The 20,997-nt window shown below is 40.5% G+C and overlaps 1 protein-coding gene across 4 annotated transcripts in view; it reads left to right on the forward strand.

Moving 5' to 3' along the window:
- Positions 1 to 265: 265 nt before the first annotated feature.
- SLC10A7 (solute carrier family 10 member 7) overlaps positions 266 to 20,997 on the forward strand; it is a 164,771-nt gene continuing 144,039 nt past the window's right edge. For all 4 annotated transcript variants that reach the window (XM_072336442.1, XM_072336443.1, XM_072336444.1 and 1 more), the window contains exons 1-4: positions 266 to 470; positions 3,346 to 3,428; positions 8,310 to 8,446; positions 13,220 to 13,295. In XM_072336442.1, coding sequence (XP_072192543.1) covers positions 371 to 470; positions 3,346 to 3,428; positions 8,310 to 8,446; positions 13,220 to 13,295 — 396 coding nt within the window. In that variant the 5' untranslated portion in view covers positions 266 to 370. The remainder of the gene's footprint in view (positions 471 to 3,345; positions 3,429 to 8,309; positions 8,447 to 13,219; positions 13,296 to 20,997) is intronic.

Genomic DNA, 20,997 nt, shown 5'->3' on the forward strand with positions numbered 1-20,997 from the left:
CCCTCCTGCGCGTCAGCGGCCGGGAGTCACGCGGCCGTTGTAATGTACCGAAAGGGCGCGCACGGCGCTGCCCGCCGCTCTGCCCGCCGCCCTCCGCCTCTCAGCCCCACGCCCGCAGGAACGCGCCGCCCGCCCCTCGCTCTCGCGGCAGCTCGCGGGGAGGGCTCCGCTCCGCCGCGTCCGCCCTCTGGTCGCTGCGCCGCGTGGGGCCGCGGATCTACTCGGAGGTGCGTGGTAGCGATGGCGGCGGTGGGTGAGACTTTTCCCGTCGGCGGATCCGGCTGGCCCTGCCGGCGGGCGGGCGGCGGGTTGCACCCCGCCCCGGCGCTGCGCTGAGGCGCGCCGGGCCGCGCCGCGGTCGAGGGACGCCATGGGGCTGCCGGAGCGGCTGAGAAAGGAGTGGTTCATCGCGGGAATAGTGTTGGTCATCGCGGCCGCCAGGCTGGAGCCCGCCGTCGGCGTGAAAGGCGGTGAGTCCGCCCGCCGCCCCGGAGGGGCCCGGCGACGTGCTGCCGCCCGGGGGAAGGGTGCTGCCTGCGGGGCAGGGGGGCGGCTGCGTCCGCCGGGCGCGGAGGCGGGAGGAGGCGGGCGGCCCCGGGGCGGGGGAAGTTGGGCAGCGAGTTGTCGGAGGGGCCCGTTCAATTCAATATCCAGTTCCTCGTGGGTTTGCGAAGCTTTAAGGAAAGTAGGACGTTTCAACAGAATTCCATCGGCGGTTCCGTGTGACAAGAGTCTAGTTCTGTTCTTACGTGCGTATTTTTCCTCAATGAATCTGAAGTTTGAAGACAGAGAGCTTTCTCCCTGAGGAGCCGACGTGGTGATTTAAAAAGGGCTCTGAGCGGCTCCTGTGCTGCGGTACTGCACGGAGTTGAGGGTAGGCATTTCCTGCTCTGCAAGGAGCCTTCCCAACGTCTAGTGCTGTTCTGTGAAGGTGAATAGGGCCCACGTGGAGCTTCCCGCAGGATCCACGCTGTGCCTTTAGCAGATATTAAAGGCAAATTTGGACTTGTAATATCAGGTGGTTTGTCCCTTTCTGGTGTGACTGTCACGCTGATTGTTAGCAGCCATGTGGGAGATCCTTTAAACCAGAACATCAGATTATTTTTCCTCAGTTTATCTCCTGTATTTTATGCTGGAGGGCCTCAGTGTCATTTTTTTATTTTTATTTTTTCTACTGTAAAAACATTCACAAGGTAATTGCTTCTGGGACAATTAGCTTAAAAAAAGTACTTAAAAGCATTGGTAGAAATCATCAGATGTGTTCCATATAGCAGTATTACTTTTCTAAAGCCAGGGTGTCTCAATGCTCGTTTTGAAACCAGGGGAAAAAGTGGTGGAAAATATCAGCATGTGGAAAAAAAAAAAACAAAACCAACCCTTTGTTTAGCATCTTTCAGGTGACAAAACTATGCTCTGCAATTTGCAGGGCCTAACTCAGTAATATGGGTGATCTGGCATCTGTGCCAGGGGGATCTGGTGCCATAAAGCAAAGATTGGTGTGCTCTTCTCACCTTCAGGGCACAAACCAAGCCCTTTCTGCTGTGATTTCCTATTGAGTGAATGTGCCTGTTTATTTATTTCTTTCCATGAAAAGGGCTTTCCTGATGAGTCTACTGCACGCAAGATAAAGAGGAGCTGTTCTGCTCAGAGTTTGTCATGCTGTGGGAACATGTGTGTTCTGTAGTGGTACGAACTCCTCCTATGTAATGGAATTCATGCAGTGCAGTGAAAAATCTTGTGATAGAAAAACTGAATCCCAGAGCAACCTTTCACTTAGCCAGAGTAGCTAACCAACTGTCTATCTGCTCGGTGTGTATGTGCACACATGTATTGTACTCAAGCCTTCTACTAGATTAGAAGATTTATATAATTGTGTATAAATGGTATCTATAGCCATGCAGAATCACAGAATCACAGAATTATAGGGGTTGGAAGGGACCTCTAGAGATCATCGAGTCCAACCCCCCTGCCAAAGCAGGCTCCCTACACCACGTCGCACAGGTAGGCGTCCAGGCGGGTCTTGCATATCTCCAGAGAAGGAGACTCCACCACCTCCCTGGGCAGCCTGTTCCAGTGCTCCGTCACCCTCACAGAAATATATATATATATATTTCTGGCTATTCAGTTAACTTGCCTTAATTTTGTACGTAGCCACGTGCTTTGCTGCAACTTTAACTTTTGCATTTCCTGGTTCATTTTTATGTTGCGTTTAATATAAGTGGATTTTTTACTTCTTTCTTTTTATTTTATTATTATTATTATTTTAATTCAGCACACCTACTTCTAGTGTCTTATCAACAGAGTGCTCTCTGACAGCAGGATTTGTGTTTAAATGACTTGAGATGCAAATTTGAGTAGGCTCAGCGTTCAATCAGATCCCTCTAATTTGAGGGCTGCTGACATAGCTCACATCAATGGATCATTCATTCAGGAGAGCAGAAAAGATCTTTTTTGGTGTGTGGAGTAAAGGCTTGTCTGTTTGCTGCTGTGGTTTTGCTCGTGGTGACTTATCGTCTCGTCAGAGTTAGGACATGAGTTTGGTCTCAAGTAGACTGCTGATATTTTATTTGTATTGAAAGAACCTGGTTGAATGCTTGTGGAAAAAGAGTGTATTCTTTTAGCTCTTGGTGGCATCCAAAGGCAAGTGGTATTAAAGTAATTCATCATTTTTACAGAGAGTGCAAAAAGTGTTTTATTTTACTCTCCCATGAATACACACACACACACACACACACACACACAAATGTAAGCTTATAATATAGCAGAGCCCACAGAGGTGTAGGCATCTGTCCTGGCTGATCTCACTGCAGCAGCATGTCTGAAATATGCTCTTTTTCCCCTTGTTGTGTGGGGGAGTAGCATGGAATTGTATTGCCCCAAGGAGCTCGTGGCAGGTCAGGCTTGGTTTCCTTCATGCAGACAGCTGGACAGATGTGTGTGTCGTGGGGGAAGAAATGAGAAGCAGATTTGTAAATGATATGTGGAGGGAGCAGCTAATATTTCCATTTGAGTGTTTGACTTTTTTGATGCTATGGGTGCGGTCTGATGACACAGACAAACTCTGAAAGCTGCCCCCTCCTTTTCCACATGTACAGAATTTACCCATTAGTTCCCATGGGGCCTGTGATCATGGAAGCCAAATCTGTGTGACAGCGAACCTCGCTTTTCACTCACTGATCGAACAGCACCCTTTCTGTAACGTAACAGAAACATTACTCTTTATGAAAAAGGAACTTATCATATTTTTTGGCAGATATTTTTCTAAAGGCTCCTGTTGATGTACTTATATGCATATTGTTGTCTTTTTGACTGCGGTTCACTCTGTTCTCTGTCTGTATTTTTTAGGACCCTTGAAACCAGAAATTACCATAACTTACATTGCTGTTTCAGCTATATTCTTTAACAGTGGACTCTCATTAAAAACAGAGGTACTGTAATTTCTCATTGCTTCATCTTTGTTTTGCTTTAAAAGTTTTGTGTTGCTTTTGATCAAGTTCAAACATAACTGAAATGCTTAATTTCTGTGCTGTTTTTGTTGATGCTGGGAGAAGGGCCAAGAGAAGATCAAAATTAGACCTTTGTATAACTCCTCAATTTCAGAAGATTCATCGCATGGTAGTGAGCATGAGTAAATTTCATCCATCCATAGAGACTTGGCTTAATTTTGCAGAGCTTTGACTAAATGGAAGCGCTGAACATGATTTTGAGTGCAGAAGACTGGATCTGCACCCTGCGTGTGTGCCAGCTCATTTCAGGGTGAGACCCAGAGGCACACTGACACCAGGCTTTTCCTTCCCATTCTGCCTCTGTTTCCTCACTGCTCAGTTTAGATAAAACCCAGAGAATGATGTGAATGCTACAGTAGATTTGCAGGGATCTGGGTAGAGAGGGCCTTTCTGAAGTCTCCGTGTCTCTGTATGTGAAGAACAGATATGAGTTCTCTCTGCCCTACTTGTCCACCTCATCTATGGGTATGTTCTCAGAGTAATACCAGAGGAGGCTAGTTACTACAGAATTGATGTAAGCAAGGATAGAGGGGCTGAAGGTTACCCCCACTGTGTAAGAATAGGACAACAGCTGGTGTCAGCACAAAGTATTCCTCCGTAGATGCAAGACAGGTGTACAGGTACAAGGCCTTGGCAATCTTTTCCTTTGGGATTTATCTGTGGACAGGTAGCCTTGAAATGCTCGTGTTCTGCTGTGTATGAAAAGCACTGAGACTTGTTTCAATATTTATGTTACTCATTTTTCAAAAAGAAGATGAAGGGGAAAACCTCTTAGTGATGTGTAAAGCAGGGAAGGATGAGGGAAGTGATGGCTGCATGCCAAGAAGAGGAGTAACCAGAGTTGAACAGGAGCTGCACGTTTCTGTTAGTCTAGTTTCCTGGTTCCTTTTACTCCACTGGCTGTGCTGATGCAATAAGTGATGCCGTTTATATGTTGCGTGATACCAGTTCATCCAGGAAACATTACAGTGCTGTCCAGTATTGCATTATCTTCTGGGCAATGTGGGATTTGGATGAACAGCATGTCTTAAATGGAAAAAAATGTCTCTGTATCATGGTTATAATGATAATATTTTGAGTTCAGGCAGTGTTTGAATTGATGGCAGGAAGTTCTGGCACTGGCACCTCCAGTTCTGCCTGGATACAGCAGGAGTGAAGCAAATAACTTTAGTCAATTCTGTAGCAGCTGTTTAGAGCCTTTAAGTCTTATATGGAAGCAGACAGAGCCATGTTCTCTATTTGCCTGGAACAGTAATTCATCCTAATGTAAACAGACTGCAGAGAAGCACTTTCTTCCACAGATAAGAAGACCAAAACCTACAAAAACCTCAGTGAATTTTTCTGCTTCCAGGCTTAGGAATCCTTGCATATGGTGGAAAAAAAAACAAAACAAAACAAAAAACCCACAGAAACCAAACGTAAAACTTCTTTCTGTATTACAACTTGAATCCTTGAATTTGTGAATCCTTTGTATTTGTGAAGCAGCTATTTGTGAAGTTGTATTTGTGAATAAGAGTGGGGTTGATAGCATAGTCAGTCTTGGTTAAATTCTGAATGCAACTATACTTCACAGACTTTTTCGGGTTAAGGTGATGTGAACTGGCGGGTCCCTTGGCAACATATTACAACCCACTTTGAACTTGCATTGCTTTCTTTCATCTGTGGTTCTAGGACTAACACATCGATGGCAATGAAGCTGGTGTTGATGTCCAGGTAGTGCATCCCCAATCAGTTGTTTTAGAGCCATGTTAGTTAGGAGTGGTACTCAACCAGTCTAGCACTGTATTCCATCAAGAAGATAAGCCTGCTTGAATTTCGGTCATGGAGGTAGAAGATAAAGAGGAAGAAAAATGATTTGCTCACTGTATCTTTTGCTATAGAGGCCAAGTCATTATATTATTAAAATACTTTGGGGCATGTTTTAATTTTTCATGGCATGACCTAAAGTTAGTATTAGTCTGTTAGTATGTCTTTGTTTTGGGCAAAGAAGCTGGTTTTGTTTCTGTCTTGATTAGTTTTTCACCTTGTACTTTGGCTGTTCTGTCTCAGTATGTTAATAAGAATGAAATAGCATTCAGTATACATTATGAAATGATGTAAAGCTGCGCAAGTTTTAACTGAGGCCTCCTGATAAATCTAATAGAGTTAGAACTAACTGATGCTCTTGTAAGGTTACATTTCTGGTTTTATTTCCTGTCAAGGTGCATGCTTAAAAATAAATTGTTACCATGCATTCAAAAAGCAGTTTACAAAATAACTGACCATGTTCAGGGAGAGCCTGTTTGTGCATGGCCTTGTTACTTTTTCAAATCCAGAGGTGTTCTCTTTGGTTTATAGATGTAAACTCTGTCCAGGAGTGACAAGAATACCTTACTGTAACACTCTTTCAGTTTTCAGTGACTGGATAGTTTGTGCTTGTGAGTGCCTCCTGTAGGGCTCCAGAAATTAAATCACATACTTGAGTTACCCACTTCAGTGAGGAGTTTGGAAGGCCATTGGAAACAGCATTTGCTTTGATTTCTTGCCCAGAAGAGTTTGCCCTGGGCATCTTAGTGTGACTGGATGGCAGCAGGCACTGACTGGAGGAAAGCCTGGGGAAGCTCTCTGAAGGGTCTTGAGTAGTGGGAAAGGCAAATAATACCTGTTGTTCAGGAATGGAGTCATAACTGGCAGCACCCAGTGAGATTTCTGCTTTTTTGAGTGATGGTGAGTGCAGTTATGGAACTATTTGGAACAAGCCTTTATAGATTAAGAGGGCAAAGGGTGTTTGCTTTGGTGCTTGTTCTATGCTAACATGATCTAGGGATCAAATGAGACTATTAGAGAAGTTTTACAGACAGCATTTAGATTGTCAAATACCTGTTCTGCTAGTTCAGCATTTCTTCATGTAGCAGGCTGACTGCACTGTAGTTGCTTATCTTGTTCAGTGGAAGTTGTGACCAACCTTTCTTAGCTTTTGCTTTGGAAAGTATCACATAATTTTCTTCAAATCATCTGTTCTTAAGGCATTTTCCAGTTGTAAAAGTAGTAAGAAGGAAAAGCTGGCAACACTTGTACAATACTGAAAGAGTGGGGTATTTTCTATGATGCCATGGGTTTTTAGTGTTGCAATTCTATGTCTGTGACATTACTATACTGTGATTCCCAGCAGAGATTCATCCACTAGGAAATCTGGAGCTGGAAGTGTTGTGGCAGGAAAGGAGGAAAAAGAAGCAGCTTTGCTGAAATAAGACACCAGATTTGATTTTTTCTCAGTTGTATTATTTACATTTAAAGATGCACTTTAATATAGACATTTCTGGGTATCTTTTCATCTCACATAAGGGAAAAACTAGACGTTTTATTTTTCTTGTTGAGAAAAGATGAAATAGAGCTACAGTGAAGCTATCCCTAATACACTAAGTACTGTGACAGCTTGTGTGAAGAAGGCCTAGTTTCTTCATGCAGAGCAATACTAGCCTGCTTGAGAGCTTTATTAATTATAGAAAAGTAGTAGTTGTTTCATTCACTTAACCAAGAACCAAATGTAGTCATTCTTTTGTGATAAAACTGCATCACGATGTGCATTTCAAGTCTGTACCATATCGAACTTCGGGGTATGAACAGATATGGAATTTTTAATGGGAGATTTTTTTCTCCCAAATCCAAATTTGAAAGATAGTTTTATTTAAAATTAAAAACAAAACAAAATAAAAAACAAACAAACAAAACCAATGGTGAGAAGAACATGGTGTGAAGTGCTGGTACTTCCAGATGGGTAATTACATCAGTATACGTTTTTGGATCAAAAAACTTGTTTGTCTGTTATAAAAATTCAGCTGTCCTAAGGCTGAGAGATGGTACATGAAGATCAGATGCTCTATTGCAGTACAGTGTTTTGTATTGTTCTTTTTTTAATGCATCTCGAGTATCAGACCACAAGGTAGATGGAGAATCCTAGAAAATAAGGCTTTGAATGAAAATGCCACCAGTTCTTTTTCCCCGAGATTTTTCCCTAGTACTGGAAAACTGTAGAGAAGGCTCCTGGAGTGTCCCAAAAGACAGAAACAGGGACATAACTAACAGAAAGCATGTTGTGTAAGGGTCCTTGATCTTCCCTCCAGAGTGCTCTTTGTGCTTTTGAAGAAAGTTGCTGCGTAACAGCAAGAGTTTATTTATTTTCTCAGTCTTCTAATGTGTTTTGCACCTTTTCCTTTTGTTTTAGTTGTTAACATTTATAGTCTTGGAATTCTCTTTGCTTTTCTTCATCAGGCTAATATTGTGTATGAATTTCCTATCTATGGCATGCTAGATCATTAAAATCTGCCATGGAATAATTGTTTGCCACTTACATTTGTTTTTCCTTCTAAAGCCCTGCTCCATGTACAAATGACAACTCTTTGTAATGTCAAGAACCCTTTCTCTGTGTCTCTCTTTAGGGTAGGGAAGCTTGAAATCACTCAGAACTACAAGTTCCCCTTCCTCTCGATAGCTGCACTCAATAAAGTAAACAGGCTGTCAGTGTAGTTAACACAGGTTTTGAAGCCCAGTGCTAAGACTGCCTGCTGTAAAAGCTGCAGTTATGAGCTACGCTGTTATTGAAGTGCTGGACAATTCTTTTGGAAAAACGCCCAGCAGCAGACAGAGCTTTTATGTTGTCTGGATGCACTTTGTTATTAAAGAGGTGATCAGGTGATCCCTAAAGGTGCCTTTTTGACATGCGCTGTCTTTGTATTCTAAAGATCACGCTAGTTTTAAAAGCATGAATGTGGTTTTACTTCAGCTGTTATGACTGCAACTTGCTCTCTTCTTTTTCTTTTGCAGGAGCTGACAAGTGCTTTGATGCACGTGAAACTCCACCTTTTTGTCCAGATTTTTACACTTGTGTTCTTCCCAACAGCAATATGGCTCTTTCTCCAGCTATTATCAATCACACCTATAAATGAATGGCTTTTAAAAGGGTATGTTTAAGTATAATAGAGTGAAATATATTCGTAGCTCTCTTCTTAAAAGGCTGCTTATCCTGCAGTGGGTGTTTGAAGAAATATTGTGAGCAGATTGTGTTGTTCATTTCTGTACTTCAGCACTTTCCTGTTGAAAACAGTATGCAGGAGGTCTTCCAGGAACATGGATGCATTTTTAGGAAACCTCAGTTAGTTTTGTATATAGGGACCTTCGAACAAGTTAGGTCTTCACAAAACACATTTGAAGTGCTGTACTTGGTCTCAGGAAAGACTGGGAGAGAAAGGAAAAAAAAATGATCAAGTAAAACAGGTGATCTGTTTTGCTTCTAAATAATCTGTCTGTATTGAGCAGCTCTTGTATGTGTACAGACTTTGGGCTCGTTAATTGCATACAGCTTAATAATGGGGGAAAAAAAAAAGACGGAATAAAGTACCTGTAGGAGAGAATACATTGCCATGTAAACAATGTTTGCTGAGAAGGCAAAATCTGTGACAAAATCTTTTTAAAGTTAGTACCATTCTGCTTAACACTATTAGTACATTAGGGTAATAACAAGGTAGCACAATAGAATCATAGAATCACAAGGAAAGGACCTACAAGTTCATCTAGTCCAACTGTCCTCCCTTTACCATGCCTACAGAAAACCACTAAACCAGATCTCCTAGCTCTCTATCCAGATGCTTCTTGAACACTGCCAGGGATGGCCATTTCCTCGGGTCCTGTTTGTTGCCTGGCAGAAGAGGCCAAGCCTTTCCTCATCACAACCTCCCTTCAGGAAGTTGTCAAGTGCAATGAGGTCTCTCCTGAGCCTCCTCTTTTCCAGTCTAAATAATGTTCATTTGCATTTGGTCATTAATACTGAAGGCTACTCTTTAAAGTAAAATCATAGGTTTTTGCTCAGCCAGAATAGAGGCAGGATTTTTCATAGTGGCAGCTTCAATTTCTGAAGTGAGAGTTACAAGAACTTTTTGTGCTTTTTCTCCTTTGCACTACTTTTTATCCTGTATTTCCTGGTGCCTCTTACCTCACTTCTGTTTCCTATATTTTAGGGATGTGTTCTTTTATGTGCACAAGTATATCTGTGTGTGGATACATGTGCACCTGTGAAATTCTATGTAAAATTCTATTCCTCCTACTGCTGCACAGCTGCAGTTTTTATTCTCTAGAAATGTTAATACCCAAATGAAAACGGGGATTTTAGCAAAGTTACATCCTCATTGTGTATGTTTATCACATTCTGCAGTGGGATGTGGTTGATTATCTTCACAGAGGCCTGAAAAAACAGACGTATGCTCCCAAGGGTGTTCAGCTCCCTTTTAGCAGGGTGATTCCCTCAGGTAGTTCTCCAATATTCTTTATACTAGATTATGCCTGCAGGATTCAGTCAAGCCCACAGGTAGTTTGTTCCCTGCCTTACTTCAGAACGAACGGTAGATTCTTCCATCCTTTATAGCAGTGTGTTTGCTGTGCTAGCTAAGAGGCTGCTGCAGATGTTAACAGATTTTCATCTCTGTTTCCACAGTTCCATTTTGTTTTTCTCTACACGTGGGGTGATATTAGAAGGTTAGTTCTGCAATTGCCGTAAAATATATTAAAAAGAAGAGGAACTGACATCGCTCCACACATCTCTGATGTTCACTTTTTTAACTGTCTTGATTTTGAATTGACGGGATCTCTTTGAGAAGGAGTGTGATGCAGCTTATTAGTGGTTGTGCAGGTTCACCTCTTGTTGTTCTTAGTGCATAGCGTTTACTGCACAGGTGATTAGGCATGAGATGCATAAATCTATTACAAGGTATTAGCTTTGGTAGCTACACATCTAAAAAATGTGAACTTGGAGTTTACTGCTTAGTTGTCTGCAGTGTATCAGTACAACAGTTATTTATGACCCTTCAACAGGGCTTAGACCCCTGATGTTTGCGCTTCTGATGCTGCCAGAACAAGTGGCCATTAGAGGAATTTATGTGTTGCTGGCATTGCATATAGCTGATATAAAACAAGAAGAAAGCAGTCAGGCTATTTGCATGCATGTTTGATATGTGTGATTAAGAACATTTCCAATTACTGGACCAAGATTTTATTATTTTTTTTATAAAAGATATTTAGAACCATAGCTTGATGATGGTGTTTGTGTTTTTTTTTAATACTAAATGCATTATTTCCTATTTGAGAGCATTTACAGGTATTTGTGTTATTTAACCTTTCTCCTCTTGTAGTGTGGAAAATTCCCCTCAGCTGACTTGAGTACACTTGCACACTTTTCATACCTCTCTAAGTAACTTTGAACTTAATCTGTCCTTATTAGCGCAGGTGAAAAGTTCAAGGAGCTGACTGCCAATTGACCGCATAGGAGATAATGGTATAGCAGCCAATGTAAGGGATGAATACAAGAATCACCATTTGTCTGTTTATAGTTAGAGGGAGACGTTAAGCGTTTCAGACCATTTCTTTTTCCTGTTTTTCTCTTCTTTCCAATACAAAGTTATTCTGCTAAGCACTGACAACTCCCTGCATCTAAAGGCTTCACTCAAAGCTGAACAACCCATGTATTTCCAAGGTGGTGCTAGGTGCTTCATGGAATTGGATATATATAATGCTTACACCGTTGCCTTTCTTTTCCACAGTGTCTAGCTGACAAACTGAATGCTTTCATTGTCATTTACTTACTTCTTCTACTTAAGCTGTTTGTATATTTGCGGCATGTCAGTTGCAGCATAATATTCTCCCTGGATTTATTGCTTGTGTTTGCTATAGCTGTTTGAAACTTGCTTTTTTAGAAATGAGCTAACACACATGTACAAAGTAGTCATATAGGAAACAAAACTATTTATTTCTTTTTTTCATAGTAGCTGATGAAAAACAAAGTAATGTGAACCTAGAAATAACAGCATGGTTCTCACCTTTCTTAGCAGTCAGTATTTTCATTGGTGAACTGTCTTCATACAGAAAAGCAGCATTTGCATTCTTTCATTCTTTTTTTAATCTTTTCCTCCACTGCCTACAAGTCAGGATGCTATCATCTTACCTACCTCAGGACACACAGTGTAATCATTTTTGAGATAGATGCATAGCTATCCTTGTTACTGCTAGATGCATTGATGCAGATGGGAAAGTGGAGTCACAGAGAAGTTAAAGTTCTTTTTGGTAGATGGTTATGTGACTCAGTGGTGTTCACAAAATCACAGAATATCAGGGTTGCTAAGAGACAGCATGGAAATTCTGGCAGCTTGTACAGGGCACTAACTGCAATGCAAACTGATCATCTAGGCAGTGTTTTAAGGTTGCATAGAATTTCACCTGCTGTAATGCTGTAACACAATGAAAAGCACAGCAGCGAAGGTAGAGTAACTAAGTCCTAAGCTGCAATGGGTGAGGATATGCTCAGATGCATGTCTGTATAGCTGCAGTGGATGCAGAAGCAAAGGAAGGAACCTTGGAAGGCCTCAGATACACAAGCATCTCCAGAGAGATACTCTTCATTGCCAGCCCTAATAGAGGTCTGGGAAGGGGTAGATCCCATCCCCACCCCTTCTTGTCACTCAGGTACATTGCATGCACCTGAGCTCCCCTGAGTTGGCCCTTCCTTTCCATCAGGTGCTCCATTATTGGTTTAGGCCATGACTTGCATTTCTGCTATGCTCCATCCCGTCATGACCTGAACCAATGATTGAGTAGGTTACAGGTAAGCCCTTTTTATTTGTGGTGATCCTTGAGTTTAGCAGCTGTGTACAGGCACACTGTCAGATGTAATGTGGTGTGGGCAGGGAATGACTCCTCAGGTAACAACCCTGCTGGTCTATCTTGGACTTCCTTCATTTTCTTGAGTTATTACTTGTCTTATTTATAGAGGATCTGAGGCTTCCAGATCATCTAGTTGGATTTTAGTCTGGTTGACTTTCTTTTTATTCTTAGATTCTACTGAGATCCAAGGATCCTGTTGATTTAAGTCCTTTTTCTCTTCTAATGATACGGTTCTTAATTTTAGGGGAGGAAGTGCCATTTGCGTATAAGGCAGATTACCCCATCAGAGATGTAATTTCATTTTCCAGTTGTCTGATATGAGCCTTTGTAAAGCTCATTTGTGTCTTTCAGTCCTTCCTTGGAGTAATGGTGCACATTAAGAGTTAGTAGTAGCTGCTATGCTACGGCGGATGTTGCTATTGCTCTTTCCTCATTTGTAAAAAATGTTTGATCCAATTTATTAAAAAAATTCAGCTATTTTTGGAGGGCATTTAACAGTGGGATCATTGTTCCTCATAGGTTCCTATTTTTCAGTAATTTTGAGTAGCATACGGCCATGGGGAACCCAGTGACCATCTAACACATAATGGTTTTTAAGATAATCCATCCTAAATAAGTATACTGCTGTCCCACCCACCTGGCTCACTAAGTGTAATGCTGTAACACACTGGAAAGCACAGCGATAAAAGCAGAGTAACCAAGTCCTAGGCTGCAGCAATGAAAAGCTGCTCAAATGCAGTAGTCATGGACACAGAAACAAAGACAAGAATCTTCTTATCCTTGGAAGGTCTTGGGCATGCAGGGATCTCCAGCATAATACCCTTGCCTCCACTGCCAACCCTTACTCGAGGTCTGGGAAGGGGTGGATCCTGTCTCCACTCCTTCTTGTCACTTAGTACATTGCATGCACCTGAGCTCCCCTGGGTTGGCCTGCCTTCCCATCAGGTTCTCCATTACTGGTTTAGGCTGTGACTTAGCATTTCTGCTACTCCTGTAAGGAATATAATATTTCTCTTTGTTGTTTTTAGGTTGCAGACAGTAGGCTGTATGCCACCTCCTGTGTCATCCGCAGTAATTTTAACCAAAGCTGTTGGTGGAAATGAGGTGAGTGTTTTATGTCTTCATTTCTTTAATACTTTTTTTTTTTTTTTTCTTTAAACAGTCAAAAGCTCAAATAAGTATTAATTTATGATGAAATTGTGTGGCAAAACACTCACTGTAAAACCTCTTAGACTGAAGTTTGGGTATCGTGTTTGTGTCAAACAAGGAAAACAACGTTTTGTGATTTGATGGTGTTGGTCAAGCTGACAGAAGCTCAGTTTTCTGAGGCAATAAGAAGGTTTCTGTTAGAAATTGGGATTAACATGTTTCTGCTTGTAATTCCTAACCATATTACAATTCAGAGCTGTACTGGTTATTTCATAGACCATTAATTTAGTGGGGGAAGAACTATCCTTGTGATGATTGTCTGAATGTTGTTTATTATTAAGGGACTCTTTTGCAAGAGTTTTTCAAGCTGCAAATGTAGCAAGTGAGTTGACAGAGACACAAAAGTTAATTTAGGTCTTAAAATGTTGTTTGAGACTGTGTGAAATTAAAATTCTGGGAACTCTGAGTTGTTGGTCGGTGATGTAGGGCAAAGTTCTCAGCAGAAAGGAAATGCTAATGTTGTGGATGTCTGTGCAAAACCTGGTCATGTTACGTTTCTTCTTTGAAGTGATACGTGCTGATGTCATTCATGCTGTTTCTCTCTCTACAAAATGCAATTTTTGGGAGCACCAGGAGGTTAGTGTTTAGGAAATGAATGCAGGTGTGATAATTAATGACGTTCTTTTCTTTGGATTTGCTTCCTTGTAACTGCAGAAGCTGGATGAAAGGTATTGGGTAAGGAAGGGAGAGAAGAGCACTCAGGAGGCTGTTTTTAAAGCTAAGATTTTTGAGGGTGCTGTTCTGGATTCTTATAGCTAAATTTTAATTCAGCCGTAGAGCTCTTTTGCGTGAGGTTGGGTGAATCGCTTTTTTAAAATGTGGCCATTAGTTGTGTACTTCTCATTTTTTGAGTTCAGGCACTTGGGACCGATTAATGTCAGCTTTGAAAACACATGATAGCACTGAAATAGATTGAAGTTGTGTTTTGTACTGACAAAGTGCTGTTTAATTGCTCTATCCTCTGAAGAGAGACCCAAAGCATCTCAAGTCAAGCATCTCTAATTATGGGCAAGCCTGATGCACATCACTGTCTACTCACTACCTGAAAACAAGGACAGTAGAATAGTCTGATGGAGATGCTGTGAAGTGGATTAGTTAGCATGAGGAAATGATTCTTGATTGTAATAACAAGGAAATAATGGTAGTGAGCAAAAGAGAAATAAGTGTTTGTTTGTTTGTTTTTGTTATGACTTTAGCTCTAGGTGCTGTAAATCATACCAAGATGCCACGTAGTGATCAGTGTGGTGAAACAAACTATTGAATGAGCGGTCATTCAGTGTTAGTAGTGTCTGTTCTATCCTTAGAACAAAGAGAAAATTCTCTGTGGAAAAAATAAGGTGTGATGTGTTGGTAGAAGGCAATATGATAAAGCATCTGGGTGCAGCGGTGAGGGAAGTGGAGGGAACTTTTATGTGATAGTATTCTTTTAGTGTGGGGTATATGTCTCTATTTTACACCAGCTGCGAACTAGATGTTCTATCATGTGATGCTCAGGTAGTAATTGTGTATGTTACTGATAGAGTAAGCTCAAACCTATAATTCCTCTGTAACAAACTGGTGTTGGTGGAACATAATAATACATGCTTTGTTAGTTTTTACAGATAGTTGTTGACAAGAGAGAGCTAGTCAAGAACTGGGCCTCGAGAACTAAGAGTTCTCAGTCAGCCTCTAGAAATGTAGGACATTAATTGGACTCTGATTCTGGTGAGTCTCTTCCAACTTGGGATATTCGATACAAAAGAAAAACAACCTTTAAATGTGCACGTTGTAGATGAAGTCTGCGGTAAATGTACTGCCAAACTTGAGGGATTTTCCATTGCTAGCAGATTTTGGAAATAGGATGCTTTTCTGCTTCATTCTTAGTGCTAGGGAAGGAGAGCCTCTTATTGCTCCTTGCTACTTCTCACCTAAGCTGTTGCTGCTATCTTTCTGACATGAGCAGAACAATGCATTTTTTCCCATTTTAGTTGAAATTAATTCTCATAGATAAAGAATAATTTAAACATGGGAGTCAAGTGTGGAAATATGATTATGAACAAACGTTCTGACAGCACAATGTCTTCTAAACTGCTTTTGCTTCATCAGATGTTTCCCTTACCTACAGAAATCTGTTTGTCTAAGGGTATATAATGTAATGTGAAGATAAATGAGCTTGCTCAGTAGCAATGCAATGAAGAAGCACCACATGAGCTAGTTAGTTTGGGAAGTGTCCTGCTGCTGCAGTGTATCAGCACACTGAGTAAGTGCTCGATAGACTTCTTGGGATTTCTTGGAATACAGTAGATGGGAACTATGCTGGTTGAATGTTATGACAGTACAGAGGGTTTTAGGTTGCCTTTAAGTTGTAGTGACTGTTGAATGTCAGTGTGGATGCTGGGAAATTCTCAGGGAAATATGAAGCACCAGTGGCAACTCTGTCAAAAGCCCTTTGTCAGCAGTAGTTTTCCATTGTTAAAGGGAGATGATGTAAGGTGGTTTGAGTATTTGCAGTAGCTGTAGCATTAAGGTGAGGAAAAACACCCTGTTGTAAAAACTTCCAAGTCTTTGGTGCTTGAGAGTAATCTGTGTACCACAGGTGATATAAGCAACCCATTTTGCAAATGTCTGATGTGCAGCATTGTCAGATATTTAACTGTGGCAGTTGAAAAAAGGGATGGTGGGGATGAAAGTCTGTGTCCAAAGATCTACCTCTATAATTCAGACAAGTTGGGAGCTGAGAGGTGCCGGCAAATGTGTGATGTAAGCCATATGGTAAAAACCCTCTATACAGTCTCTGAAAATCCTGGCTATTGAAAGAGAGGAAGATTACTAATGTGTTGGACGTATGTGTTAACAGTCTATTCCTGGCTCCTGTGATAAGTGCATTTGATTCATCATCAAAGCCCACTTCAGGTACTGAATCCAATTCTGTGCACATGTGAACAACAACAAAAAAAAGTGTTTGCTTGCCCACTGGCAAAGAATAGGTAGGGACTGCTGTATGGAGTCACGGAATCACAGAATTGTAGAGGTTGGAAGGGGACCTCCAGAGATCATTGAGTCCAAGCCCCTACCAAAGCCTCCTACACCAGGCCATGCAGGTAGGCATCCAGGCAGGTTTTGAATATCTCTAGACAAGGAGAAATGAAAACCTAAATTTAAAATTTGTGATAATTTTTTAGCCACTGAAGTATTTCTGCCATTGGTTGCATTTACAAAATCTCTTGATTTGTGGGCATTCTTTACTAGTTAGAAAAATCAGAATGAACGAACGCAGAAGGCTTCAATTGTGTTCTTAGCTGTTGTTGAGCCAGGAAGGGTCAGCATGTTAACGGCGTTACAGTACCTGGCAGCATGAAAAGTAGTTTTGCATCTATTTTGGAATAAGTCATGTAGGTTGTCAATGAAATTAATTATAAAAGTCATTTATTTAAAAGTCTGCTTCTAAGGATCCATTTTTGTAGGAGGCATGTCAACACTTCAAGGTTCTGTGAAGAGAAAACTGTTCAGGGCTTGTAGATTCTCAGACAGAAATGCTACCGTGATGCCAGATAACAGCTACAAAGTATTCAGACAGCTAATGTCATACTCTATTTAAGAATCAAAGTAACGAAGAAAAGAGGTAGGAATTAAGATCTGTAAGTCTATTATCAGTTTAGGAGAAAAAAACAACTTGTGATGACTTTTATGGCAGCTTAATGATGTTTTTGAAAGTGATACTAATAGTAGGCAAGGGCTGTGATGGAATTGTGCAGGTAAAGCATGTTAGACTGTTCATTTTATCAAAGAATACTTGGGCTGTTTTTGTTATCTCATACGCAAAGCCATGGAGGTTACAGAAAATCTCTTAAGGTGGAGCTTATTTTTTGCAACCTTTGTATGGATCTTTTATGTCTTCTGTAAAACAAAGTGTTGCGTATTCAAGACAAGATTTTGAAATATAAAAGGATGTACTAAAGAAAGCTATAAAGGTAAAGTGATTTTTAAATTGGGCTTTTGGAGCAAATGTAGTCGAACATAGAACTATAAATTCTGACAAGCCACAGCCAGCCTTTCTGGAAAAGACCAGGGCAGAATAGGAGCACCTCACTATTCTTACCTATTTTTTGTTAGCAAAAGTAAAAACATGCAAGGTTTACCTAATATGTCGAAATAAAAGAGCATGTAAATTCTTACAGAAAAATGAACATTGGAAAATTCCTGTTTTCGTGTGTAGGTTTTAGATAGATTTTGTATTTATATAAATATATATATGTATGTACAAAACCAAAAGGTGAACCCTGGCAGTGTTGCTGTAAAGTCACAAGAAAGATTGATTTCTCTAAAAATATCTGAAGTTCTTTGAACTGTGCCTTTATGTACAGTAACCTTTTAAAAGTAAAGAAAGTGAATAAGAAACACAAGCTCTGGTGGTTTGTGAGTCATACACCAATGCATCAGTGTATGGTGCTTGCCCTTCGAAGGTAACACATAAAACAATCCTGTTTCATAATGTTCAAGATCTTCAAATGAACTATGTGTGCCGGTGTTGTCTTTGAGGACCTAGGTTCTTCTTTTCAGAGTATGTCAAAGCTTTCTAAATTGTGCTTAACCTAAAATTGTCTAATATAATTTTTGGTTTAAGCATCTCATTTCACTCTATTTTTAAAAATTGATACTGTAAAAGAGGAAAAAACATTTTTTAAAAATTGTTTTGTGAGTAAGAAATTGCCTACCAACTTCTAGATGAAAATGTAACTAATTCTGTTGTCGGATAATAAATAGAAGTCTCTGGGAAACATGCATAGGTGTCAGAGGTCAAATTTAGGGAAAGTACCTGTATTTCATATGTACCAGTATACAGAAATAGCTGTGTAGGCTTAACCATTGTATGCACATTAGAGGTGTTACGCTATTAAATTTACCCACTATATTTTAGTAGTAGTCTAATTTTTTTATTTATCTTAAGAGTTTTTAACATTACTGTGGTCTAAACATGTGGCTTTTATTGAACTATCTATTGACACCTAGGATTTTTTCTTCCCTCAATGGTGAGGCATTTAGTATCCACCAATGCATGGGAATAGCCCAGATTATTACTTACAATACAGCTTCCATCGTTATAATATGCCTCAGTAACGCAGCTCCACTACAAATCTCAGGAGTTCCTCATCTTTTCAAGTCTTCAGTAACCTAAAGCAATTGTGAGCTCTTTTTATTTTCTTCCTCTGCTCTTGTTTATCACCAGTAGTTCTGAAACAGATCCACTGTTCAAAGCAGAAGGATTTCTCAAGTCATTCATCATTGCTCGTAGTTCAGGGGATGCAAGTTCAGGTTAACTGGGGGGTTACTGAAATCCCTACAGTTGAGTACTTCACTCTCAAATTCTTTGCTTCTGTTTGTGCAAAACTTCAGGTTTTCCCAACAGAATTGAAGAGCATCTTACCACAGTAACATAGTGGATGAATTAGATTTGTGATGGAAGGCTTAAATTTGTTTCTGTTTGCCAGAGCCTTTAAGTAAGGTTCTTTTCACGTGGCTCATAAAGTGTGCAGTGGGAAAAGCCTACCCTCCTACTGGAGGCCAGCAGAGTTTTTTTTTTTCCTCGTTGTCATGAATTCTTAGGACTGTAGTTTTACCTCTGCAATTCTGAGTGTACACCTGATGGCTCTCTTCTCCCCCCCTGCTGCCCTTACTAGTCACTGTGAAGGTCCTGTTTCTGTCCCCTTGTGTGTCTGAAAAAAGTCTTTCCCACTGAGCTCACTAATCAAGTGCGTAGTTCAAGGCAAAGATAGTACAGAACAAAGATGAGGGTAATGCAATAAATAATAAATAATGCTAAATCTCTTGACTGCACAACTTTAAGATGTAGCCTGTACGTGCTTAGGAAACCTTCCTAAATCAGGGTGCTTTTAACAGCTCTGCCATAACACAGACGGTTGCAACAACCTGCTTGCTTGAATTATGCCCAATCACCTGGGCTGTGTCTGGAAAGTACCTTGAACCATCCTAGCCTTGTATTTTTATGATTGTGTTTGCCCAGCCACCCTAGATCTGGGTAAGTGTTTTCAGAGCCCTTGCTGTCACTTTGCTTCAGGGTGTGGCTGTAGAAATGAGGTGGTTTTGTTTTTTTTAAATCTATCTGTTCTGGGACATTGAGTGAACCTGAAAGCTTTTTATGACATAAAGAAGCCAGGACAGGGAAGGGGTCTTGCTCTCACACTTGATAAAAACTGTGTTCATCTATCTTACTCTGCAGGTTTCTGTGTAAAACCAGAGGGTGCAAAAACTTCCTTTATTGCACTCCTTGCCAAATATGAAATACATTGCCTACAGAAAGCAAGCACATGTACCATTTGAATAAATCAGCAATGCTTGTATTAGAATATTTGCAGAGTGAGGTCTGCTGCCTTGCTGAAAGCAAGCTTCTGTACCCCCAGGTGTTTAATATTTATGGTTGTTTAAAAAAGATTACAAATCTTTTACCAGTGAGGTAAGAATGTTACTTTCCTTTCCACAGAGTTTGAAGAGAAAGACTTTTAGAGAGCAGCGATGACTAGAAATAGTTTAAAGGTGACAGCCATAAGAAGTGATTTGTTTGCAGTGTGCATCTTACACCGCTGTAATTCCATTGAAGTGTCTGCACAGTGACAGCAGGTGTAATGCAGGGGTCATTTTCTAATGGTTACCTTTAAGTAGCACACTGCAGGTGGCAGGGACCAAAGCCTTGGCACAAGGTGTATTCTGGTTTTGTTGTCCTTCACCTTTTGGCTTACAAAATAAACACTAATTTAATATTAACTTTTGTTTAACAGTAGGCGAATAGTTTCAATCAGCGTATCTGTTAAGGTTGGTGTTAAATCACCAATACAGCAGAAGAAAAAGCTGTCAGCATTACTACTTCTGTAGGTGGCTTATTTTCTGCCATGAGCAATCAAGATATTTCCTCTGACTTTTGTAGATGTGCCCAGCTGCCTGAGGGGGGGTCTGGACTCCTGTGTGAAGGAATACTGCTGCATACAGTTGAGATTAGCTGCTGATAGCTGTCTCTATAACTGAGTGAAAGAATCTGTAAAACAAACAAAAAAACCCACAACACTAATGTGCCACAGCATTGGTTGTCAGAAATGGAATTATGTGTTTCTTTCTAAAAAGAACATAATATGGAAGACTACTAGCACTTACAGTCTGAGTAATACCTCTTATAAGACCATTTGCAGCTCACTGCAGATAAATTTAATTCAAAAATGTCTATTGAGATAACAAGCTACCCTTCAGGAATATCCATAGTCAGAGATACCGTAAGAAGTTCTTGAAATGTGCAGATGCTGAACAGGGGCTTGTAAAGAGATAGCATTACATTGCCTCCCTGTAAGTCTGTTGCTTGCTTGTTTAAAAAAAAAACAAAGCTTCTGAGTATTTATTGGAGGAAAAATTTTCATTAAGGATGAATATATTTACGTTGTAGCTAGCTGCAACCTATAGGAAAGAAAGCACTTAGGCTTCATTCAGGCTTGCCAATTCAGCTTTTCAGTATTTTGCCTTCTTCAGCTCCCTTCTCAGATGTAGAAGTTAATTGCTTACTTGCAATAAATCAATCTCAATGACAGAGCATTAAACAAGATTTTTAGTTAAAATT

Source organism: Excalfactoria chinensis, chromosome 4 (assembly GCF_039878825.1).
Source record: "Excalfactoria chinensis isolate bCotChi1 chromosome 4, bCotChi1.hap2, whole genome shotgun sequence".
In the NCBI taxonomy this organism is placed as follows: domain Eukaryota; kingdom Metazoa; phylum Chordata; class Aves; order Galliformes; family Phasianidae; genus Excalfactoria; species Excalfactoria chinensis.